The 26,378-nt window shown below is 37.1% G+C and overlaps 1 protein-coding gene across 4 annotated transcripts in view; it reads right to left on the reverse strand.

Annotated features, from left to right (window-relative positions):
* Positions 1 to 1,097: 1,097 nt before the first annotated feature.
* Positions 1,098 to 26,378, reverse strand: part of NUP107 (nucleoporin 107) — a 49,199-nt gene continuing 23,918 nt past the window's right edge. For all 4 annotated transcript variants that reach the window (XM_041757505.1, XM_041757504.1, XM_041757506.1 and 1 more), the window contains 17 exons: positions 25,743 to 25,856; positions 21,411 to 21,501; positions 21,187 to 21,263; positions 19,128 to 19,187; positions 18,361 to 18,506; positions 18,201 to 18,249; positions 14,624 to 14,693; positions 14,203 to 14,321; positions 12,545 to 12,583; positions 12,094 to 12,244; positions 11,627 to 11,739; positions 10,654 to 10,756; positions 10,013 to 10,173; positions 9,137 to 9,262; positions 7,131 to 7,244; positions 2,153 to 2,320; positions 1,098 to 1,786 (listed from right to left, as the gene is read on the reverse strand). In XM_041757505.1, coding sequence (XP_041613439.1) covers positions 1,679 to 1,786; positions 2,153 to 2,320; positions 7,131 to 7,244; positions 9,137 to 9,262; positions 10,013 to 10,173; positions 10,654 to 10,756; positions 11,627 to 11,739; positions 12,094 to 12,244; positions 12,545 to 12,583; positions 14,203 to 14,321; positions 14,624 to 14,693; positions 18,201 to 18,249; positions 18,361 to 18,506; positions 19,128 to 19,187; positions 21,187 to 21,263; positions 21,411 to 21,501; positions 25,743 to 25,856 — 1,809 coding nt within the window. In that variant the 3' untranslated portion in view covers positions 1,098 to 1,678. The remainder of the gene's footprint in view (positions 1,787 to 2,152; positions 2,321 to 7,130; positions 7,245 to 9,136; positions 9,263 to 10,012; positions 10,174 to 10,653; positions 10,757 to 11,626; positions 11,740 to 12,093; positions 12,245 to 12,544; positions 12,584 to 14,202; positions 14,322 to 14,623; positions 14,694 to 18,200; positions 18,250 to 18,360; positions 18,507 to 19,127; positions 19,188 to 21,186; positions 21,264 to 21,410; positions 21,502 to 25,742; positions 25,857 to 26,378) is intronic.

The following is a 26,378-nucleotide window of genomic DNA, read 5'->3' on the forward strand; positions in this document are numbered from 1 at the left end:
TCTTTTCCAGTTTGGGGCCATTATAAATAATGCTGCTATGAATATATTTGCACAGGTATTTTTGTGGGATTTATTTTCATTTCTCTTGAATAAATATAGGAGTGAAATTTCTAGGTTAAAAGGATTGGTGATGGGCAGCCCGGGTGGCTCAACAGTTTAGCACCGCCTTTAGCCCAGAACCTGATTCTGGGAACCCAGGATGAAGTCCCATGTCGGGCTCCCGGTATGGAGCCTGCTTCTCCCTCTGCCTGTGTCTCTGTGCCCCGCCCCCATCTCTCATAAATAAATAAAAATTTAAAAATAAAAAAAATAAAAGGATTGATTTAAGAAAATCAGAACTTTTCCCCAAAATGGTACCATTTTATATTCCCCCAGCAATATATATCAGTTGCTCAGGTATGGGGTGCCTGGGTGGCTCAGACAGTTAAGCGTCCAACTCTTATTTTCAGCTCAGGTCATGATTTCAGGGTGTGTTGAGCTCCTCACTAGGCATGGAGTCTGCTTAAGATTCTCGGTCTCAAAAAAAAAAAAAAAAAAAAAGATTCTCTGTCTCTCTCATCCTCACCCCAACCCCCGCATTCTTGCATGTTATCTCTTGGTCTCTAAAAAAAAGGAAAGAAAAGAAAAGGGCAGCCCGGGTGGCTCAGCGGTTTGGCGCCGCCTTCAGCCCAGGGCGTATTCTGGAGATCCTGGATCGAGTCCTGTGTCAGACTCCCTGCATGGAGCCTGCTTCTCCCTCTGCCTGTGTCTCTGCCTCTCTCTATCTCCGTCTCTCATTAATAAATAAATCTTAAAAAAAGAAGGAAAGGAAGGAAAGAAAGAAAGAAAAATTCTTACTGATTCATTAACATGCATTTCCATTTCTGGGCCTTGCTCATACTGATTTCCCAATATGCGGTGCCTCACTCTTCTTGTGCTTTATCTTTGCCCTTGCGAATTCAGTGCACTACTCAAACAGCAGCTCTACTGCTACTTCCTCAGAGACCTCTTACCTGGAAATAGTTTCTTCTTGCACAAATTACTTGCATTTTTTAACAGCATTAAAAAAAATGTATTTCTTGTATTTCCCCTACTAAAAGAGCTGAACTAGATTCCACTCATTTTATATTTCCCAATTTATTCCGTGCTTACTGTGTATCAGACACTAAGTCTGCACAAGATCCAACTTATTTTAGTAGCCAGTTTGCTGAATGAGAGTTAATAAAAGACAAATGTTTTCAAAATAAAACAGTAACATAATATTAGACAAAAATCTTGCTCCATTTTATAGTATTTTTTTTAAAATACTAAATTTTATAAGAAATTACCTACCTGGCTTAGAAATCAATCTACTTTCCATCTTTATAATTTTAAGATATCAGAGTACTTAGGATCACAGGAGAAAAGTACAGTAACAGGAAATCTAATTTCTTATTACATAAGAGACAATCCTGGGACTTACCAGAACAAAAAAATTATATTTTTAACACAATTTTATTAATAAACAGGGAAATACTGATATAATACATTAAAATTTCTAAGTATCACCATAATATTCTGAAAAATACAAAATTCAAATGTCTAAATTTTTATTTTCCCCATGACAGTGCAAAAGAAAAAACCCAGTAGTTACAAATATGTATATTTTACAAGAAACTCCATTTATCATAGAAATTAGTGAGATTGCAGAGTGGATGGATTATGACTGAATTTCATATCCTAATGGATCAAGTCCCTGGTCTAGGAGCATTAGAGAGGAATCCCTTAACTTCTGCAACAATTTCCTTAGTTCTTCCTTAGAAAATACCTGATTTTAAGAAAAGAAAAAAAAAAAAGTTAAGAATTAGAACAAGAGAGAATAAAATTTAGAGTCACTTAACCTGATTAGCTTAATATAAGAAGAGATCTAAGATTTATGTAGCCGAAGGCCAGAATGTTATTAGCATGGTCAAAAGAACTTCAAAGCTATTTCTCTGAGCCAGTCTATTTACTTCTAAGTGTTTACAAATATGTACACATTTTCAAAAAAAGAGAGCAAACATTAGAAATGGACCGTTGCTTTGAGAAAATCTAAGAACACCTAAAAAATGTAAACACATCTCACAAAATCAAATATTATCACAGAGCTTATCAAATCACTAAAATTTAAAACGGCAAATGCTCTAGAACTTACCAAATACAGTTTGTGGCGCTCAGAGGATACCATATCTGCTAACTGCAAGCATTCCTGATACTGACCGGTACTGTGCAGTATAGTATGAAGCAGAAAACACAACATTGGCAGACAAAGCTTTCTCAATGAAACCATCTGATGTGTCCTTTCATGGTCTTCTTCAGCATCCTAGAGTCAGACATCAAGTTGTCACTATAACTACTGTTATAAAAAAAAAAATCAAGTACTGAATCAAAACCAAAATGCAACAGGTAGAAGCTAATGAGGTTTCTCTAAAGCTTATGATGTCCATTAAAAATAAAACAAGGTAGGATTTTAATCATGATAGCTAGAGTCATGGATTTCTTGTAGAACAGCATGAAGGTAAACAAAATATACCACAGAGGAGTACCAGGTCTGACAATGAAAACAAAATGCTCTGAACTTGTATTTCTAATACTTATTTATGTCCTGAATAAAAACATGCTTAAAGCACAAAGAATTAGAGACTAAATACCACTGGAACAGAACTGGGAACAGAAAAGCAGCACTGTTCCCCTGGATGTGTACAGACAGAAATACATCTGAGAGGGCACAGCAAACTGATGGTGCTGATTGCTGCTGGGGAGAAGGGTTGGGACGGGGGGGAGAGGCACACGGAGAAACAATCACTGCAAACTTTGTTTTTAAGCAATGTGAATTTACCATTCGTTTGTAGAAATTTTCAAAGATAGAAAAGCTAAAAGAACCTATAGATTTGAATAATATAATTAATGAGACAGAACTAACAGATATATGAGAAAAACTTAATGTGGAGAAAACAATTAGCCTTTCTAAGTATATACATATGGGCCTCTCTAAAAACTTACATGGGGGGGATCCCTGGGTGGCTCAGCGGTTTAGCGCCACCTTCGGCCCAGGGCATGATCCTGGAGGCCTGGGATCGAGTCCCACATCGGGCTCCCTGCATGGAGCCTGTTTCTCCCTCTGCCTGTGTCTCTGCCTCTCTCTGTGTGTCTCTCATGAATAAATAAATAAAATCTTTAAAGAAAAAAAAATAAAAATAAAAACTTACATGGGCACTAAGAGTACAGGAACGTACCTGATATATTTTCTTGCAACAGATGTGAAAATTAAAATCATTAAAATAATAAAAAAAAGGACCTAACCTTAGAATTTATGAAATAATCTTAAAAATAGGGAGTAAACTCAGAGATTTCATAGCATACGACAAAACAGAAAACAAGACAAGCTAAATATCTGGTCTTTAGAAAAGCCTAATAAAATATCTAATTAGTTTTTTGTAAAGCAGTACCTTGTAAGTTTAGAAGTTTTTTTTGTTATGACAATTTATATTAATCAGTGAAAGTATCTTCATGTGACAGTCTACAATATTAGGTGGCTAAAGCATTTTTCAAAGGCAGATGCACGTGGAGGCGTGAAGCAGCCAAATGTAACGTGGTAATTCTCCACCAGCAAGTGACTGCACTAATTAATTAGGCTGACCTAAGTCGGGCTTCCACACGTAGGGAAATAGTACTATCAATCATTTAGTCTTGTTTTGAGATGTAAATATTAAAACGCATGCCTTGTGTTTTCTTAACCTTAAAAGGGAAAGCACTTTCATTTCTTTTCTCAAATAGGCACTCACTACCTTTAGAGGTGGATTTAAAACCGAAGGGCTTATTCATAATTCAAATTAGTTGTTTCCCCGGAGCCTGTTAAGAATGAGAACTGCTTCCTTCTGCGTCACTCATCTGTGCTCCACTGCAGTCTTTACCCTCCGCCGCCGCCCCCCCCGCCCCCCCCCCGCCCCCCGCCACGTGCTAAAGGGGCAAAGCGCCCCGGGCTCCTGGGGCCGTCACCTGAAAGTAGCCACAGGGCTAGTACAGGCATCTCATCTCATGGATGCATTCTGGCACCTGCTTCTTCTTGGTCCTGTTGCTGCCAAATATAAAGGGGGTGTCACGGGTAACCTCTTCTGATAACTAAAATGGATTCCTATACCAGACGCATCCTGAACCGTGCCTCATGGGCCCGGCAATTTGCCGCAAAGAGGAAGTAAATAGCTCTTCACAAGCTAAGCTGTTTTTGTCATCAGAATGAATAGAAGCTCTGAAAAATCCTGTAGATATATAAAATTAAAACATCCTTCCCATTAAGGCCTGGTATGTGCTGACGGCAGGAGTTGAGCTGCACTGACATTATAGGTATCCATAATATGAAGACAGCGCACTCACCTCTGTAATTCACTAAATGTACCAAATATTTTCTGAAAGCCTCCTATGTTCCAGGCATTAACTTAAGTACCAAAGTCAGAGAGGTGAAGGAAAGAATGTTGCTGCCTTCATGAAGTCTACATCCTAATGGAGCAAATAAATACACATTATACATTCTATGTAACTGCCAGGAGGAAACCCAATGGGGGGAAATGAGAAAGTGATACAGGGTGGTTGGAGGAGGGGGAGGGTCTCTAAAGAGAGACGACACTGAGCCATCCATACAGCTATCTTGGGGAAAGAGGCCCAGAGGCTAAAGTGCAGTGGGGAGGGGGAAATAGGATACAAGATGGGGGGACGGGGCAGACAAGGTCCAGCGTATGTGCCATCTTGTATGTCAAGAAAAGAACTCTGAATTATATTCAAAGTGTAATGAGGAGTCATCCGAAGGTTCCATGTTGAAGAACATCTAGTCCAATTTAAAAGGATTACTAGCTGATCTAGATGCAGAAGCTGTATAAGGAAGACGGGGAAGACGAGGCTTCAACTAGAGCGTGGTGGAAGCCGAGGTGGCGAAAGGCAGGTAAAGACAAGCTGGCTGCTCCAAGCCCCTGCCAGCCCTGTGTGCCGCCAGCCTCTAACACAAATGGGACTGCGGTACTAATCTGTAAAAGCCCCAGCTGTGGCTACAAGAGACAGCGTGTGGTGCCAGGGCTATTTTGTGCAGCCGAGCCTTGCCCCAAGGGGGCTGGCCTGGCGAGCGAGAGGCACTGGGGTCCAGCCTGTGCTCCGCTCTACACGTCATGGGCACTCGGCACAGAACTGATCTCTGTAAGAGAAGGGGCACCATTCTCCAATTCTTATACAAGTGCTACATGTGCCAGCAGGAACCTCGAGTAATTCCCTACTTTATTGAATATCTAAGAGTATTAGGTAAACTCAAGGGAGGGGACTCAAAATATCATTATTTATCATTTGATTGTTCAAGAAATCTCTTCTGGATTAGATTTGAAGTGACGGAGTCTGAGTATTGATTTTTAAATATTTGATAAAACACAATGGTATCATTCACTACCTTCCATTCCAACTCTATTTTTACAATTCTCCAGACTATTTTGTGGTTTTCATTATCTAACCTACTAAGGTTAATGATTAGAACAGAGATTTATGTATAAATAAGGCACTCACGTCTTTTCAAAATGTAAATGATACTTAAAAGTAGCACTGTGCAGCACTAAAATGTTATCTTCATGAACACCAGCAAGGATCAGAAAAGAAAAATCTAGCTCAAGCAACCTGCTGAATGTTCAAAACTATGAATTCAACAGTGTTCTATTATGAACTTTATGAAGAATTGCAAGGCAATTACTGTATCAGGAATAGTAGTAAATAGGGGTTCAAATCTAGTCTAGTTTTATTCCCTATTGTTTTTTGCTTCTGTTCAGAAAGGGAAGCTGGAAGAGCTAGAAAAATGTAGCATCTTAAAAATAACAATAGTGAATATATCAGCATATGAAGAACAGCAGAAGATACCAAGAATGCTCCTACGGTTTTCTCTACTCAAAATACTACTGCAACTTGTATCTCCAAGAATCCAGCGCTTCCAGTTCCCCTGGACAGATCATGAGGTCTGCAGGGGCAAAGCTGGTTTCTGTTACATCTGAGGATCAGGCCCCAGCATCTTCTGCTCACACGACAGTTACCCGCACTATCCTTCCTTTCCCCTCAGCTCATCCAGCTTCTACCCCATTCTTCAGAAATCAAATGCTACACCTTCCAAACATCCGGTCTAGACCTCTTTCACATAAAAGCAACCTCTTCTTTCCCTGAAATCACAAAATACTAACCTGTGCTTTTCTTAATGGCATCTAGTACTTTTTCTATTCATCTCAACCCAGGATACATATTTAAGCTCTCCAGCAGACTACAATAAAACAAAACAACACAACCCAGCTCTACCTCAGATCAATTAGGACAGAATCTCTGAGAGTGGAGCCCAGTATTTTTTAAAAGCCTTCCAGGTCATTTAAGTGGATAGCTCAGAGCTGAGATCACAGCTACTAGACTGATCTTTGTATCCTTAAATTGAGTTAAATACACATATAATTAAATTTTTAGGTCCAGCATTTTAAAAAATTACATTTTAGTATCCTGAATGAACATCTTAAATCTGAAAAAACAGTTTATTCAAGAGTCCAAGATTTCTATTCTCTAGTTAGTATTTTCAATCTAAGTTTAAGTTATGATTGGTCCCCAGGGACAAACATATCTGAAACGCTATATAAAAATCATCAGTTGAGATAGCCCTTTGTTCTTGGTTCCTAAGCAGGGTTGGGGCAAAACTACTTTTTATAAAGGAAATTCCTAAGAACCTGAATTAGAGTTTCTGAAATTCAAACTCAGAGCACGTACTGAGAATCTTTCTTATGAGGATTTCACTTTATGAGGATCCAAAGGACCGTTGGCTCAATGTGTTGTATTTGTTCAAGATAGTATAATAATCATTGTTATTATTTGTTAAATAAAGGGGATACATCCAAACGCTTTCCAATTCTTCCTAAATAAAAGCCCAAGGCTGCTTCTTTTTGTTGTTGAAAAAAAGGTAACTTTAAATTATGAGATGTTTAAAGTACAAAGGTTTTATATATACATACATATCTATACACACACGTATGTGTATATATGTGTGTGTATATATATCCATCCATAGATGGCCCTATTCACAGAAAGAACCTTTGAAAAAAGATTTTTTTTAGCTGTACACAATGTACAGAGCTTACCTCTCTAACATCCACCATCCAGCCTCCATCAACAAACAACAAGACATTGTACATTTTCTCCTTCACATCGGCAGTTAGGGCATCCAAATGCCCTTTCCAAATAACATAATCCATCTGTAAAACAAAAAAGGCAGACATATTAACAGACTAAAACCAATAAATAATGTATGTGTAAAAGTACATTTTAGTATCCTGTACATTTTTATTACATAAAATATGTAATTTTTTAAAATGCTGGACCTAAATGCTGTGAAGGAATATTTACATGGAACATCATTCTAAAGAGCTGACTTGTTGGAGGAGCATGCAACTCTTGATCTCAGGGTTGTGAGTTCAAACCCCACAGGGATGTAGAAATTATTTAAACAAATAAAACTTAAAAAAAAAAATGGAGTTGATTTTAGTCAAATACAAAAATAAGTATCAACAGATTGCAGTTAAATGAAACACTTAAATGTTTACTTCGTAAATGAACATTAATGTAACCTGAAGGTATTTTTCATGTCTGGTTAATAACCTGCAGAAAAGTAACTAAATAGATGGCTTTTTTTCAAAAAACATTAACAGAAAGATCACCTGTTATAGTAAGACTATAACTGCTGAAGTAATTATATTTTTAAATATATGAACCGGTTAACCCACAGTTATATGGTCAATTAATCTTCAACAAAGCTGGAAAGAACATCCAATGGGAAAAAGACAGTTTCTTTAAGAAAACAGTGTTGGGAAAACAGGACAACCACATGCAAAAGAACGTAACTGGACCACTTTCTTACACCAAACATTCAAAGTGGATTAAAGAGGGACACCCGGGATCCCCGGGTGGCGCAGTGGTTTGGCGCCTGCCTTTGGACCAGGGCGTGATCCTGGAGACCCGGGATCGAATCCCACGTCGGGCTCCTGGTGCATGGAGCCTGCTTCTCCCTCTGCCTGTGTCTCTGCCTCTCTCTCTCTCTCTGTGTGACTATCATAAAAAAAAAAAAAAAAATAGAGGGACACCCAAGTGGCTCAGCAGTTGAGTGCCTGCCTTTGGCTGGGGGCATGATCCCAGATTCCCGGGATCGAGTCCCACATCAGGCTTCCTGCACGGAGCCTGCTTCTCCCTCTGCCTGTGTCTCTGTCTCTCTCTCTGTCTCTCATGAATAAATAAATAAAATCTTAAAATATAAAATGGACTAAAGACCTAAATGTAACCATAAAAATCCTAGAAGAGAGGAGCATCTGGATGGCTCAGTCAGGCAAGCATGCAACTCTTGGTTTCGGCTCAGGTCATGTTCTCATGGGTCGTTAGGATGCAGCCCTGCAAAGCGATGGGCTCTGCACTGAGGGGAATCTGCTTGAGATTCTCTCCTTCCACCCACCGCTCACACTCATTCTCTTGCTCACTCTCTCAAATAAAATAAAATCTTAAAAAAAAAAAAAAAATCCTTGGGCAGCCCGGGTGGCCCAGCGGTTTAGCACCACCTTCAGCCAGGGGTGTGATCCTGAAGACCCAGGATTGAGTCCCATGTCGGGCTCCCTGCGTGGAGCCTGCTTCTCCCTCTCCCTGTGTCTCTGCCAATCTCTCTCTCTCTGTGTGTCTCTCATGAATAAATAAAATCTTTAAAAAAAGGGGGGGGGGATCCCTGGGTGACTCAGTGGTTAAGCATTTGCCTTTGGCTCAGGGCGTGATCCTGGAGTCCCGGGATCGAGTCCCACATCGGGCTCCCTGCATGGAGCCTGCTTCTCCCTCTGCCTGTGTCTCTGCCTCTCTCTCTCTCTCTCTCTCTGTGCCTCTCATGAATAAATAAATAAAATCTTTAATAAAAAAAAAAAAAAAGGAATGCACTTATGATGAGTACTGGGTGTTGTGTGAAATGTGGAATCACTATGTTGTACACCTGCAACTAATATAACAGTGTATGTCAACATACTGGAATCAAAAACTTTTTTAAAAATCTGAAAGATAAATATATGACCTGTATTTTTCAAATACAATATATAGGTCTTGTCTATATTCAACTTACCTCATATTTCTTTTCTTTATGTTCATGAGCCACTTTCTCGGTAAAGGTTGCTTGAGGTATCAAAGTAGGTTTCTGTGGAGCTGAATTCATATGCTTAAACCACTCATTGAAGGTTTCATTGGCTTCCTAAAATGTAAAATAAAATAGAAAATACGAAACACCCTCAAGTTTCCCTTATGTTCAATACAGTTTTTAAAATTAGTTCTTAGAAATAATTTTGCAGCATTAAGAAACAGAACTGTTCAGTATCTCTTTTTTGCACATTAAAAAATCATTGTGAATAAATATTTTGTCAAGTGGTAAACACCAGCAAGGTACACATATACTGTGTTTTCTGGCACCTCTGGTCATACATATCTTGACGGTTACCACTATGATGTACACACGTTTACTTGTCTGTCTTCCTGACTAGCCCGTTAGCTTCTAGAGGGCAAGGACAGACTGCTATCCACAGATGCAGCTTAGAACCTCGCCTGATGTAATGACTTCATTATCTGTTGAATGAATTTTAAATGAGTATGTTGTGATTTTAGGTATAACAAATTTATAGAGTATCTTGTCTTTCTGTTATTGCCCCCTCCAAAAGAAGTATTAAAAGTTGACACAAGCATTCAAAGAATCTTAAGAAAACTTTAGATATCACACACACTCTACCATGTGAGAAATTCTAGGTCGGTTAGCATGAATTAGAAGCTTATGCTGATGAAGGCCAGACTGTGGTTTCAATGCTTCTGTGGATCAGTCAGTACCACAGTCACAAGGGAGATAAGATAGTAAGTCAGTCACTACTTCTGGAAAAACAGTTCAAAGTCTGAGAGTGAATCAGAAAAATCATCATGAAGATAGACACATTTCTGATTTTCTTTATAATCTCACCAAGTAAGCTCTAATGCACAAATGTTCTCTGATCGCATTATCATCTTCAGCAGGAAGTGGACTTTCCATTCCTTGTTCCTCCCACTGATTATAGATTTCTGCTATAGAATCCTGAGGAATTTTCACAAACACTTCTTTCGCAGCTTCATGCTTTTTTGACGCTGTGAAAAAGATACACAGTTTTTCAATGTATGTGAATTGCTATACGATAGTTTCTAAAGGAGTCAAATTAATTGGTTTGCAACTTTTACAGTCACCTGTAAACTTCCAAAAAGTCCCAAAGTACTTCGGTTAAAGGTCTGAGTGATCTTTCTACTTAAAGGCCAGGCCTCTTCCTTGTTTCAGTGTGATAGTCACAAAAGGATTCATTTAATGCAGTTGCTTTTACCAACTTTTATATCTTAAGGCAATTATATTTTCCAAAGCTTTGAGACTATATGAAAAACTGATTAAAACAATGAATTTTCATTGTTAAATATTTTGTTTCATAATACTAGGTTTGATATAGAAGAATGGCTGTTTTGTCATCTGCCCTCCCCTCCCCACTGGAAGGATTAGAAAAACAAACGAAACAAAAGAAAATTTAAGAATATATAGATTTGAACAAAAACTTGTAAAAAGAGTATTAAAATAAAGCATACCCAAGAATTTTCTCATTATCGCGTTGCCTTGTTTTAGTGCTTCCGCCCTCTGTGCTGGGTCAAATACCAACCAGTCAATTACATCAATTTTTAAACGGTCCTCCTGTTCAAAGAAATATCAATTTTCTTTTTTTTTCTCAATTTCCTTTTTTCTAATATACTCTGCAAATTAGTAGAATTAACTTACATCTGCACTGCTAGTAAAAATTACTTTCTCTCAAGTTATATAAAATTATGAAAGAATAAAAAAAATTATGAAAGAATCTATCGTTCCTTAAGTTCTTTTCACACTTAATAATTCTCTATTAAATTACAGAAAAAACCTACTGGAGTGTGAATTTGGAATTAAATATTCTATGCCCCACCAACTTAACCAGGTGATTCCTTAAGTGCTATTCTAAAATGTTTTTCTCTCAGGGCGTCTGGGTGGCTCAGTGGTTGAGTGTCTGCTTTCGGCTCGGGTCATGATCTCAGGGTCCTGGGATCGAGCCCTGCATTGGGCTTCCTGCTCAGTGGAGGGTCTGCTTCTCCCTCTCCTCCTGCCCCTCCCCTCCGCTTGTGCTTGCCCTTTTGCTCACAAATAAATAAATCTCTAAAAAATAAATAAGTAAAATGTTCTTTCTGAAAATAGGATAAACTACTTAAGAGTCAGTGATTGATCAAGTATCTAGAAAAATCCAATGAGCAAAAATCCAACACTCACTTTTTTCTGTTAAAGAAACTTCCTTTAACACAATACTACTGTAAGTAATTTAAATCCTTTTACATTACGATCTTAAATCTGCTGCCAATTTTTAGAATTTAAAAGGTTTTGGAAAAAAAACAAAAACAAAAACAAAGTGTTGGCTGACAACAATTCTTAAAAAAAAAAAAAAAAAAAGGAGCCAGAGTATGTTATGGTGGAAGTTTACCAAGGAGCCACAAAACAGATTATTGGGAGTCACGCACACATCTCCCCTGTCCCTCATGTTACCTCAGTAGTGCTGGTATCCAGGGCTGGGGCCACATCATGATGACTGAATTCACCATTATCTTTCTTTCGGATATTCTCAACTACAGTCTTGGTTATAGCTGCGATATCCAAATCTAAAAAAATTTTTTAAGAGACAAAAATAAGACTTAATTGTTCACACTAATATTCTCTAAATAGTCACAATGATTTGGTAAACTTGGATAATAATTCTTTAAAAATATAACATGTGAAGTATGGAAGACATTATAAAAGAAAATGCCAAAAAAAAAAAAAAAGGAAAGAAAATGCCACAATGAGAATATTTTATACATGAGTTACAGTTTATTTTATTCCTAAAACAGAATTTCATCAAAATTTTCATTTTTTTCTACCAAGAGAAAAAGGAATTAAAACTAGAAAGATTGTTACTAATGCCAAAATGATAACTTGCCTGTGAAGTCCAACAAAAACTTTCAACCATTTTTTACCTGCTTCTTTAGCCAGCTCCAGGCACTGGTGGCGCTGCTCAAATTCTGTAACACCTTCCAAAAATAATGCATACTGGGCAACAGCTAGGTCTTGAGGCAAATGACAGGTATAAAATGCTATGAGATTTGTGTGCTTCTCATTTATTAAAAGCTAGAAAACAGAAAAAGATTAAAATCTGTCAATAAAAAACAGGTTCTGGAATCAGCAGTGTTTTAAAAATTTACTTCAAAATTCTGAACATATTTACAAGAGATTCATAGAGATGTGGATTTGTGCTACTGAACAGAATGATTTTAAATTCCAAATAAAATACACTTATAATTAAAAGATCTCTTACAGATTCTGATAAATTTCCTGCCACTGAACATTAAAACATTACCATTATGATTTCTGTTTCCACCAAAATGGTAAAAAACAAACAAAAACAAATTGTGGATTCTTAAAGTTTACCTGTATGTATGTCTTTAAAACTTCAATGGAAACTTCTTCCTTCATAGAAAAATAATAATAATCCAATTATGAACACAATTGCTTACGTGTACTGCAATGTATCTATAAAAATTCTGCTATTAAATAATTTAATGAATTTAATATTTACTATGAAGCAATACAATATGCTAGGCTAAGGGCTTAGCAAAGTTTATGTACTGCTCAATTTAACTTTCTATAACTCTTTGTGGGTGGTTACTATCATTGTTCACAATTTATAGAGGAAGAAACTAAAGAGTTTCTAAACAAGGAAACTATAGAGGGATCCCTGGGTGGCGCAGCGGTTTGGCGCCTGCCTTTGGCCCAGGGCGCGATCCTGGAGACCCGGGATCGAATCCCACATCAGACTCCCGGTGCATGGAGCCTGCTTCTCCCTCCGCCTGTGTCTCTGCCTCTCTCTCTCTCTCTCTCTCTGTGACTATCATAAATAAATAAAAAAAAAAATTAAAAAAAAAAAAAAAAAAAAAGAAACTATAGAAGTTTTATTTACCCAGAATTACATATTAGAAGCTGTTGAGTAAGGATGTGAACCCAGGATTCTTACTCCAAAATCCAAGCTTTCAACTACTGTATTGTTCTGCCTTCTACATGTACTCTGACTAAAATGTTATCATTTAGGAAGAAGAAACAAAAAGAAAAAAGAAAACAAAGGTTTAAAAACCTCAGACAGGGGCAGCCTGGGTGGCTCAGTGGTTTAGTACCTGCCTTCCGCCCAGGGCCTGATCCTGGAGACCTGGGATCAAGTCCCACATCGGGCTCCCTGCATGGAGCCTGCTTCTCCCTCTGCCTGTGTGTCTCTGCCTCTCTCTCTCTCTCTCTCTCTCTGTCTCTCTCTCATGAATAAATAAATAAATCTTTAAAAAATAATAAAAATAAAAATGAAAATGAAAAAAATAAAAAATAAAAAATAAAAACCTCAGACAGAAAAACTAGTCTGGTTCAGTTAGCTTAGCTGATTGAGGATAAAGTTATGAATTTATTAAAAACCATGTAGGGGCACCTGGGTGGCTCAGTCTGGTTGAGCACCTGACTTCAGTTCAGGTCATGACCTTGGGATCCTGAGATCCAGGCCCACCTCAGCCTCCCTGCTCATTGGGGAGTTTGTATGTCCCTCTGTCCCTCTCCCTGCTTGTGCATGTGTGTTCTCTCTCTCTCAAATAAAATCTTTAAAAAGAATTACTTAAAAAAAAACAAAAAAAAAACACCACATAACTACTGGTATTCTGCATCCACAGACTAGAGCCCTAAAGGACCACCCTCAGTGAGTCATCACTGAGTGACCATAGGAGACTATATACAAGACTTCTGTACTGGGGCACCTGGGTGGCTCAGCTGGTTAAGCATCTGCCTTCAGTTCAGGTCATGATCCCAGGGTCCTGTGATCAAGCCCTGCATAGGGTTCTCTGCTCAGCAGCCAGTCTATTTCTCCCTCTGCCCCTCCCAACTCGTTCTCTCTCTCTCTCTCTCTCTCTCAAATAAGCAAAATCTTTTTTTTTAAAAAAAAAAACTTCTGTACCCTTACCACCATTTCTAGAAAACAACAAAGTAGCATGTTTTCCTAATGAGAAGCATATAGCATTAGCCTTGCAAAGGAGAGTAAATTGTTCTTTTTTATTTACTTTGATCTGCAGTCCCAAAGTGTGAAAAAACAAAATGAGGTGAGTCATGAAGCGGAGGAGGTGTCCAGGTAGATTGTTTCTGCTTTTGGAAAGCCATTTGTTAAATTCATTCATCAAACCTACAAGCCAAAGCAAAAATTCAACAACAGGAATAAAAATCAAAAGAACAGAAATAAACATTACCAAGGATATTCACTGTATTCCTAGAGTACTCTGAAATCACTACCTCATTGTTAATAACCACTATATAAAACAGACCCTGGATTAAATTCAAACTCTATTATCTAACAATTAATAGTTGCATTCAAATAGGCTGGTACAAAGATGTGGTGAGTCATGCACTGTTTTGATAACTTTTTACAAAATTAACATAAGAAAACAAAGAACTCATAGAAAGTAAAATAAAAGTATAGTATCTTACCATCAATGTCTCCCAGGATAAGGAATTTTTGAACTATATGATAATGTTCTTGATTCTCTTCCAAAACTCTCTGAAAAAAATTGTTATATTTTCTATAAATCTTTCAATGATCATTCTATAGTATGTATTCATTAGTAAATTAAATCATCAACTTTTGAAACTACATGAAGATAAAGTTACGTATGACTGGTCTTAGAAGATCAAAACAAATTTGAGAAAGACAATACCTTTGAAATATACTCAAGGTGAACAACAATCTTTTAAAGTAGAGAACTGTGATAAAGCAATTTAATCTCTGTGAATATTATGAAACTTCTTTTAAAAAGTATTTTACTGGGGATCCCTGGCTCAGTGGTTTAGCGCCTGCCTTCGGCCCAGGGCGTGATCCTGGGATTCTGGGATCGAGTCCCACGTCAGGCTCCCTGCATGGAGCCTACTTCTCCCTCTGCCTGTATGTCTGCCTCTCTCTCTCTCTCTCTCTGTCTCTCATGAATAAATAAATAAAATCTTTAAAAAAAATTTTTTTTAAGCTATTTTTCTTGGCACGTCATGGTGAGCCAGAAAGGGCACATGTAACCGAAGCAAAACAAACTGTAAGATTCCTTCGAACATGAACAGCACTTCTTGAAAGCATTCCTTGCACATTCTCTTCTGCACACAGCACCAAACATAACACAAACCACCAAAATAGTGATTAGACACAGTGCAGAAAAAACTAAAAGAAGGGACAGCTCGGGTGGCTCAGAGATTTAGCCCCACCTTTGGCCCAGGGCCTGATCTTGGAGACCCAGGATCGAGTCCCATGTCCGGCTCCCTGCGTGGAGCCTGCTTCCCCCTCTGTGTCTCTGCCTCTCTCTCTCTCTCTCTCTCATGAATAAACAAACAAAATTAAAATAAAAAAAAAAAAAAAAACAACTGAAAGTGACCTGTTGGATTGTTTGGAAGCATATAGTTTCTTTTTTGTTAAATATATTTTAATTTTTATTTTGTTATCTGAATTTTCTTTTAGCATTCATTCTTTTTTATTTTTATTTATTTTTATTTATTTTTTCATTCTTTTTTAAATTCAAATTTTTGCTCCATCTGAAACTGATTTTAATATGTGGCGTGAGGTAGAGATTTAGCTGTTTTCCTCCATATAGAAAGTCAATCGTGCGCATACCATGTATGTAAATAAACTGTCCCTCTTCCTTTGAAATGAAAGATCATTTTTGATCACCTATTAAGTTTTAATACATACTTGGATCTAATAAGGACTTCTCTGTTTCACTGATCTATTCATTCCTGTGCTAACTGCATATAGTTTTGCATATAATTACATTGTTTCATTACTGAGTAGGCAAATACTGCGTATTATTCTTTTCCAAATTTTCTTGCCATTCTCACTTATCCTTCTACTTGTAAAGTCTTCTGTTCAGAAATAATCGGAGTTATTAGGTATCTATGTTAATTTTGGAATGGCTAATATTTATATCATATCCTCTCATCCAGGAACATGGTACATTTACTCATGTCTTCCAATAAGATTCTATATTTTCTATATGAAGGTCCTCAAACTCCTTACCAATTTTATTCCTATGTATCTTATAGTTTAGGTCAATAATTTTTTTTTTTTAGGTCAATAATTTAAATGGGACTTTTTTGGGGGGAGCACTAAGTCCTTTTCTAATTAGTTATAGAAAGTACCGACAGGCTATGATTTTTTTTCGGATAAATGTCTTGAATTTAGGTACTTAAAAGGTCTTATTAATTATTCTTTTATTAATCCTAGTAACTGATTGAATCTTGAGATTCTAAATTTACACTTTTACCATATGTAAATATTCCCCCTTTTCTAACATTCTTATCTATTCTTTTACTTTGTTGTTTTACTTTTAATTAGCTGGAATCTCCAAAATAACAGACTGGTAAAATAAACACTTGACAGAAGCAGCATTCATTTCTTTACTATACAGAAAGATCATATATACTAATAAGGAAAAGATAAAACTCAACAGAAAAGTAGGTAAAAGATCTGAATAGGAAATCTACAAACAGTCAATAAGCATAGAAAAACTTGCTCAGCCTTATAAATAGAGAAATAAGAGTAGAACAGTAAGTTCCTATTTCCCACCTAATTTGATGGATTAGCAAAAAGTGACATTTGGGACTGGTGAGATTGCAGGGAAATGGCCATATCAATAAACTACTTATGGGAGTATGAATTAAATGCTACAACCAGGTAATTAATTTAATTTACATCTATCCTCTAACTCAGCAACCCTGCTTTTACGACACTTATCCTAAAACAGGACTAATAGATAAGCATATATGTATATAAAAATGTTCACTGTAATGCTAGAAACCACCTAAATACCATCAAAAAAGGAATGATTAAAAAAGAACAGGGGCGCCTGGGTGGTTCAGTAGTTGGGCATCTGCCTTTGGCTCAGGTCGTGATCCCAGGGTCCTGGGATCAAGTCCCACATGGGGGCTCTCTGCAAGGAGCTTGCTTCTCCCTCTGCCTATGTCTCTGCCTCTCTCTCTCAGTCTGTCTCGTGAATAAAAAAATGAAAAAAGAGTAAGTCAGGTTACATTAAATCTATATCCACTAACTTGGAGAAAATATCATTACATGAAAAAAAAAAAATACAACAAAACAAAACAAAAAAAAACAAGTAGGGAGCCTGAGCAGCTCAGTCAGTTATGCATCTAACTCTTGATTTCAGCTCAGATCATGATCTCAAGGTCATGAGATTGAGCCCTGTGTCCGGCTCCATGCTAGGGTTCTGCACTGGGCATGGAGCCTAAGATTCTCTGTCTCCCTCTGCTCCTCTCTCATGCAATCTCTTTCACCTTCTCTCTCAAAAAAGTAAATAAATAGATAAAAACAAAACAAAACAACCCCACCCCCCAGGCTGTAATGTATGTAGTATGATACAAAAAACAACAGAAATCAAAATTCTACCTTGGGATATCTACATTATTTACACATTTTTTAAGAGTTTGGACTCTCTCTGCCTATGTCTCTGGCTTTCTCTCTCTGTGTCTCTCATGAATAAATAAATAAAAATCTTTAAAAAAAAAAAAAAAGAGTTTGGAGAAAGATATGGAAGATTACATAGCTATATATTTTATCATCTCTGGGGAATGAGAATAACCATAAAGCAGGGAAGAGGAAATTATTATAGAGGCTTTATTTATATCTTTGGATTATTTTGTTACATACTTCAGTTATTTAAAATTATTTAGGAGAATACTACTTAATAAAATATTAGATTAAGATCTAGGAAAGTCTTAATTTTCCACTAAAATTTTTCTTCTTCAACAAGAAAGGAATAAATTAGCTTACAGGCCTAGCCTTATTTTTAGATAATACCAATCCTAAACCAAAGAGACAGAAATGATGTATCATTTAAATATGGATTTAAATCTCTTGCTTTTAAAGAATGTCTTTCATTAGGTTAAGAGGTAAGAAAAAGAGAAAATATAACAAAGTTTCATACATTTTTTTTGCCTTTCAACTACACTGCCTCAACAGCATAACATTCATTGTTTCCTATTCCAGTTATCCTAAAACATTCCTATTAATATTTACCTTTTTATCAGTAGCTTGAAGTTCTTCAAATACCTTTTCTAAGGTCCAACTTTAAAAAGAAAACAGGAAAGGGATAAAACAATATTAATAATATGAACAAGGGCTACAAAATAAAACTTTACAGAGCATACTACAAATCACCAGGACAGAACAAACTCACTTTGCTTCCAAATATTCCCTAGGGAGTTCTTCAGTTTCATCCAGATTCACTACTGATGTCCGGATCTCCTGTTCTACCAAACTGTCCACCATCACCCGAAAATAAGCCCATACTGTGTCTTCCCAGGTGTCACAGACGGGAAGCAGCTTTATCCCCATTCCAAATCAAAAACACATACACATAGTCAACAGCAGAGGTAAAAAAAAAAAAAAAAAAAAAAAAAAAAAGGGAAAGGCAGTTAATTCCATTGATATGGACTATAAAGTCATCTTAATGATATTAACATATAGTGGATTGTAAAATACCATACCAAGCAACCCTTTACCCCCACCCACACCATATCTCCTACAAAGTTTGAACTGTTAAGATTTTTTCCATAGTCAGTTCACAATTGCATCAATTTTCCATGTTGATGTAAGATGGTGCTTCAACTAATTCTTATAACAGCCCTCAAATAGCTATAAAATGCAGGTGGGGTTTGCAAGAAGCACACACGCCTGCAAGACAATCTGAACAGTCATTGTGCCTTAGTGGTACACCTCTGTATAAACCTATGGGCACTATTAGTCATCAATAAATGTGTGTTGTAAAAATATTTACATATGTATAATAACTAAACTGACGATTCTTAGAAATTAAAGTCTGATTCCATGTATTAAAAGATTGTTTGGTATTATGGGATAGATGAAATTAAGCAGCTTAAATCACTATTCTACTTGATTTTGTTCCACAGGGGGAAAAAAAAAGAATTAAAATAGATTACATACCTGCTTGAGATTCCCACTTAAAGCTGCATAAATTGCCCTCTCGTATCTGTTAAAAAGTTCCTGAAATACAATGAGTATACATTTGAAATAGTTTTTCTTAGTATGTCAATTTTTTTCATCATCTGGAACTTTACAATGTTTTCTAAACTGATTTATTCAACTTGATAGTTTCTAAACTTTAATTAAAGATCTAATGGGGCAATAAGAAGGGAAGACTCCTTGGTTGCTGATATAGTCAGTGCTGGAATCTTCAGGAAAAATCAACTATCTAAATTTCAAATACAAGACGAAAGACCCAACTCCAACAGATGCTATGATTACTTATCACAGTCAAATTTTATTCCAAATAGATCTGGTGTAGGTGTTTTCCCCCTAGAGGTCCCTAAATACCTAACACTACTTGATACTTCTCTAAGAACATCAAAACAAGGCACCTGGGACCTGTCCTGCATCAGTTTGCATTGAATTCCTAAGCAGGAGTAATTATATTCATCAAATCATTATTTTTATTATTAGGTTCTATGGATGGGCTTTCCTGTTTTCTTATCATCTAAACAAGAAACTTCAGAGACATTCTCTATATAAATGAGTCCCTCTCTGCCTCTGTTTCCAATCACCCTCTTGACCATTCTTGCTCCCTTCCTTTCCACTATCAATATTATCCCAGGACAGGCCCTTAATACTTAGTGTCTGATTAGTTCCAATAGACTCCTAACTAGTTTTTCAGACTTTAGTCCACTTAATTTTTAAGCCTATTTTTTACCCTCATGTCACCCATCTTCCTAAAATACTGTTGTCGTGTGCCCTCAAGGTTTTGATGGTTCACTACTATTACTATCTATGATATACTCCTTCTTTAGAGCAACACTTGAGGATCACCAATACCTGTTCTTAGTTTTTTTCAATCATCTTTTCCATGAGTGCTTTTACAACCTTTGTTTTGAAAAACCAAATTTGTTCCAATGCAATAAATCAATCAAGGAACAATTTCAACATAAGGGAAATTCCTCATAATGCACAATTTCATCTACAAGAAATACTAGGTGAATGCCATAAACTACATCTAGCAGAATGGAGCCAGTTATGATACACAAAAGTAACATACCTGAAACATCCACCTGTTACCTCACTTCATCAGGTGTATTATACACCAATTCCATCCATATCAAGTGTTACAATTTTCAGTTTGATTTCAGCTAACTTCCTTCTATTCCTCATAGTCACTCACAAGCTGCAAACGCCTGACACTCAATTCCACAAGTAAACTTCAGTTGTTTCCCAATGTAAAGTACTGCATTTATTGTAGCATTTGTGTATTTCCTGTCTTAACAATGTTTAAGTTTTTACGTTTGATATATCACTGATGGTTTTCGAGTACTGTGCTCTCAACTCTATTTTCCCCAAAAGGCCTGTGGGTTTTTGGCACAATTTTGCATGCTATAGTGATTTTTTTTTTTAGGAATGTACAGGTTATGTGATGTCACAATAGAACTGACTCTATTTCCTTTTGTGAGCTTTCTCCTCCAACCGGACAGACTTACTACCTTCCCTGGAGTTTTGCAACTACACATACTACCAAGAATTCTTTCCTCTTTTATTTTATGCCCAAAACTCAAATCCTAGTAATTTTTTAAAGTGCAATTCCATTCTCTCTCCTGGGAAGTCAAATGCTTATTCTCTGAATGCATTTGGTACTTCTTCTATATTTTTGCCTTTTATCAGTGTTTAATTCTTAGTACTTGTGTCTGAATAATTCTGATTATTAGTTAAGCTTGCCCCCCATTCTTCAATTTGATGATAAGTTTTTTGAAAACAGTGGTTGCCTGCCTGACCCAGTCAGTAGAGCACGTGACTCTTAATTTCAGGGTTGTGAGTTCGAGCCCCTAAAGGGTACTGGAGTAGGGTGTGAAGCCTACTTAATTAAAAAAAAAAAAAAAAAAGATTTTTTTGAAACAGAAGCTTTGGTGTTATACCACTCTGAATGTTTCAGAGCACCTTCAGCAGGCCTGCAATTAATTAAAGTAAAAATCAGTATCAGTAAATTTTTATTGTATCTTACATCTTCTGCCATTCTCCAACAACTTATTTTCCAGATGATCCTATATGGATTCCCCTCTACAGGTTCTAATTCTGTTCCTATAAAACAGTAAAAGAAATAAAATTTAGTTTAAAATAGAGAACTGCAAATTTCAACAATTTATAAAAACAAAAGCTGTGCTTCATAGTCCTGGCATTTAGAGCTAAATATATCCCCATTTGTCAGAATAAAATCTACTAAAATACCTCCATTAACATTAGGGTCGTGATACAGTTTCCAGCCTTCAAGTGTTGCAGCTCTCCATGCCTGACCACAGCGTTTACAGAGTCGTTGTGCCTTTAGAAACAAAAAAGAGCAGTTAGTCATATAACCACTGCAGTTGGAAAAGTACTTGTGCCTTATAGAAAAGTATAAGCAATATATGTCAGGATTAGATAAAATACAATGCTTCAAAGGACAATGTAGATAACTGGTAAGGGCATTTCACTTTGCCACCAACACCCACGTTTTTCTGTGGTCTCTGCCCTTCTTTCTTTCCCTAATAATCCATGTGCTCTTTGATTTTCGGCTTACTAATTGGCTCCCATGGTGCCCAGCAGTGCCTCTGGACATTTAATTCTGCTAGAAACAAATGGGGCTAAAGAGGTTGATTCATGTAAAAGTATTATGAAAACACTGTTAAGTCTCTGTAATGCTCATCAGCCCACTGGTATTTATGTTAACTGTACCAATCAGATGAGCTTAGACTAACCAACGCGATATACCAGTGAGATAGATACATCACCTCTTTAGGAACCATCTCCTCCCCATTTAATTCATATGGTTTGGGTAAGATTCTATGATCTCACCTCGGAACTCTAAGATTAGGGATGTGATCTCACAAGAATCCTCCTAGGGTTCTTGCTGGAGATACTGAAAAGGAGACAGACTCCTTCTGTGGGAATTGCTAGCTGGCAGGAAAATGTAAGCCTGGGTCTGCTGGTGGCCATCACGGACACAAGGGACAGAGCTAAGAGCCTGAGAAAGAGACGGTATCCTAATGACATCTTTTGAGTCTCTGGATCCTGTGTAAAACCAGAAATAACTTTCTATACTTCCTGTTTCATAAGCCAATCAATTCCTTCCTCGTAAATAACCTGAGTTGGGTTTCTATCATTTGAATCTAGAGAACCTAATTAATATAACCAGTTAAAGAATGTCCGACCCCAACATCATTCTGGATTTGTGACCATTAAAAATTTTTAAAGCTATATAATAACATGGAAAAATTTGTTGATATGCTATTTAAAAAGGGAAGGGTAAAAACTATACATAGAATCTTGAAAACATTTTCCTAAGCAAAATAAATCAGATACAAAAGACAAATATTGCATGATTCCACTCATATGAAATAGCTACAACAGGCAAATTCATAGAGACAGAAAGTGGATCAGAAGTTACCAGGGCTGAGGGCAGCCTGGGTGGCTCAGCGGTTTAGCACCGCCTTCAGCCCAGGGCCTGGTCCTAGAGTCCTGGGATCGAGTCCCACATCAGGTCTCCTGCATGGAGCCTGCTTCTCCCGCTGCCTGTGTCTCTCTTAAATAAATAAATAAAATCTTAAAAAAAAAAAAAAAAAAAGAAGTTACCAGGGCTGAGAGAGGAAGAAATGGGGAGTTACTACATAATGGTCACAGAGTTTCTGTTTGGGTTGATGCAAAGGCTTTGGAAACAGATGGTAGTGATGGTTTCATAAAATTGTAAATGCGATTAATGTCACTGAAATGTACACTAAAAAATGGTTAAAATGACAAATTGTGTTATATATATTTTACCACAGTGTAAAAAAATAATGCAATGTACCAAAACTACTGACTTGTTAAATAAAATATAAAGGATGAATTACATGGTAGGTGAATTATATCCCAGTAAAGTTGTTAAAAAAAAAAACCTCAATGTATTATATATACTATGATTATGATTATGTTCAAAAAGGTATAAAAGAAAAGTCTTATCAAAAGATAATAAATAACAAGCATTGGCAAGGGTGTGGAAAAAAGGGAACCCTTGCCCATTGCTGGTGGAAATGTAAACTGGGTAAGCCTCTGTGGAAAAGAATGAGGCAGTTCCTCAAAAAATTAAAATTAGAAAAACCAAATGATCCAGTAATTCCACGTCTGGGTATTTATCTGAGGAAAACAAAAATAGTAACTTTAAAATACATATACACTCTCATGTTCACTGCAGCATTATTTACAATAGCTAAGATATGGAAACAACCTTAAGTGTTCATTGACAGATAAATGGACAAAAAATTTGGTATATAGATATACAATGGAATATTATTTGGCCAAAGAATGAAATCTTAATATTTGAACCAACATGGATGGATCTAGAGGACATTATGCTAAGTGAAATAAGTCAGACTAAAAAATATCATGTAACCTCTCTTATTATATGTGGAATTAAAAAAGTAAACAACAAAACAAGCTCATGAATACAGAGAACAGATTGGTGGTTTCCAGAGGTGGGGGTTAAAAGAAATGGATGAAGAGGGTCAAAAAGTAAAATGGAAAAAGAAAAAGAAAAAAAAAAAATCTTATTCTCTTGTCTTTTTGAGACTCTATTACCATATGTAACGTGAAAATGTTAATAATGAGAGTTCTCATTTATTAAATATTTACTATGAGCAAGACACTGTGCTAGGTACTTCAAATGAATTAACTCCCTTGATCCTCATATGAACCCCAAGAGAGAGGTGTTCATTATGTGACCGATCAATAGATTATCATCTATTCCCAAATAGGGGTACAAAGGTGACTAGCTTACTCATGGACACACAGCCAGTGAGTGGTAGAGCCAGAGTAACCACACTGTAACAGAATAGGCATTGAATTAGGATCAGAGCCTTGCATTCCAGCCTTGATTATTTCACTAATCCTAGGACCTTGGAAGTCACCCAAGCTCTCTAGGTTTCAGGACCGTATTATTGTTTGCCTGTAAATAGAAATGATGGAAAACATGGACTTTATTGAAGCCCTTGCTACCTCTAAGGAAATAACAGAGGCAGGAAAAAAAGACTGTTATAAGTAAAAACAAACAAAATCCCACCTCTATCTGTGGTTATGTAGAGATAGCAGGACTTGAGAGTTTTTGTTTTTCAAGCTTTCAGTAATGTGACATTATTGTTCTCTGGGTTTGTTTTGTTTAAGATTTTATTTATTCATTTGAGAGACAGACAGTGAGCATAAGCAAGGGGAGGGACAGAAGGAGAAGCAGGCTCCCCGCTGAGCAGAAGTCCAATGCAGGGCTCAATCCCGGGACCCCTGATATCAGGACCTAAGCCAAGAGCAGACACTTAACCAACTGAGCCACCCACCGAGGCGCCTGTTTTGTTTTTTTTAAAAATACATCCTTAATTGCCATTGTGATTCCTAGTTATTCTCCACATCACCAGGTAGAGTGGCTGGAACGTAAATATTTTCTGAGTAAACGGGTATGTAATAACCACTTCTTTTCTTAACTGATAAATAAGAATGATGCTTAATAATTCAAGACTTACTACCATAAGAAATCACAACAATTTGAACTAACATATATCCACCTAAAGAACATCACCAAGAAGACTGCAAAACAGGTACAACCTATTACTCTAAGCTTGAAGCTCCTAGGCATCAGACTGCCTCACCTCAAGAGTCAGCAAAGTCCTCCAGGTAAGCTGTTTAATTAGATACTTAGCTTTATTTTTTTCCTTTAAAGAATTCTGGGGTATTTTTTAAAGATTTTATTTATTTATTCATGAGAGACACAGAGAGAGGCAGAGACATAGGCAGAGGGAGTAGGAGGCTCCTCACAGGGAGCCTGATGTGGGACTCGATCCTGGGACTCCAGGATCATGCCCTGAGCCACAAACAGACGCTCAACCCCTGAACCACCCAGGTGTCCCAATACTTAACATTCTGTATATAAGACCTCACCTACCACAAAACAGACTTTAAAAAGTGAGATAAAAAGAAGTCTGAGGACCATTCAAGGGTAAATATTGTCACCTAGAAGAGCAGTTAGGATCAGACTCATTCTCAACTCTTAAAAATCAGAACTTAAAATAATGGGGATATGCCTAGGCATATCATAGGCATATGATATGATATGATATTCCCCATATCATAGGCAAAGTCTGACTTTTATTTTTTATTTTTTTATTTTTTAAAGATTTTACTTATTCATTCATGAGAGACACACAAAGAGAGAGGCAGAGACACAGGCAGAGGGAGAAGCAGACTCCACGCAGGAAACCCCACATGGGACTCGATCCTGGGTCTCCAGGATCACACCCTGGGCCGAAGGCGGCACTAAACCGCTAAGCCACCTGGGCTGCCCGAAGTCTGACTTTTTAAAAAGAATTTTCTATTAGAGTTGCACAAACAAGAATGCATTGCTTTCTGAGGCAATGTATTTATCACTGGAAATGTTCAAACAGGAAGCAGATCCAGAAATAGGGTGGAAGAGATTACTGCATTGAGGAGACAGATGGTGGTCACAAAGATCCCTTCCAACTTAATGAGTCCTTGACTTTGAAGAAGCAGGGATAGATGACTTACCTCTTCTGTCATTCCAGCACGGATTAAAGTGAAAAGATACTTGAGTAATCTGACTTCATCTTCTCTATCCAGATCATCAAGGGGCATTTTCTGTCTAATAGGAGCATCAGGGTCCTACCAAAAAAAAAAAAAAAAAAAAAAAGATCATTAATGACAAATTCTTTGTACCCACATACATTTTAAACATCACCAAGAGGGCAGCCCCGGTGGCACAGCGGTTTAGTGCCGCCTGCAGCCCAGGGCGTGATCCTGGAGACCCTGGATCGAGTCCCACGTCAGGCTCTTTGCATGGAGCCTGCTTCTCTTTTTGCCTGTGTCTCTGCCTCTCTCTCTCCCTCTCCCTCTCTCTCTCTCTCTATGAATAAATAAAGTCTTTAAAAATAAAATAAACATCACCAAGAAATGATAAATCTCCTGAGTTTATATACTGAAATAGATTTAGTTACAATTCAGTTAACAAAAGGAGTGAAAGTATCACAAGTGTTCCAGATACCCACACAACTGCCTGCTGCCCATTCAAAACACTCTGCCGCCCTGCAGAGGTACATGCCTAGGTCAGGCAAGGCAGTAACAGCACTATGGCAGCCTCACGAGGTAATTCTAAAAACGCCACTCATCATTCAAGCTGACATAACA

The sequence above is a fragment of the Vulpes lagopus genome, chromosome 5, assembly GCF_018345385.1.
Source record: "Vulpes lagopus strain Blue_001 chromosome 5, ASM1834538v1, whole genome shotgun sequence".
NCBI classification, from domain to species: domain Eukaryota; kingdom Metazoa; phylum Chordata; class Mammalia; order Carnivora; family Canidae; genus Vulpes; species Vulpes lagopus.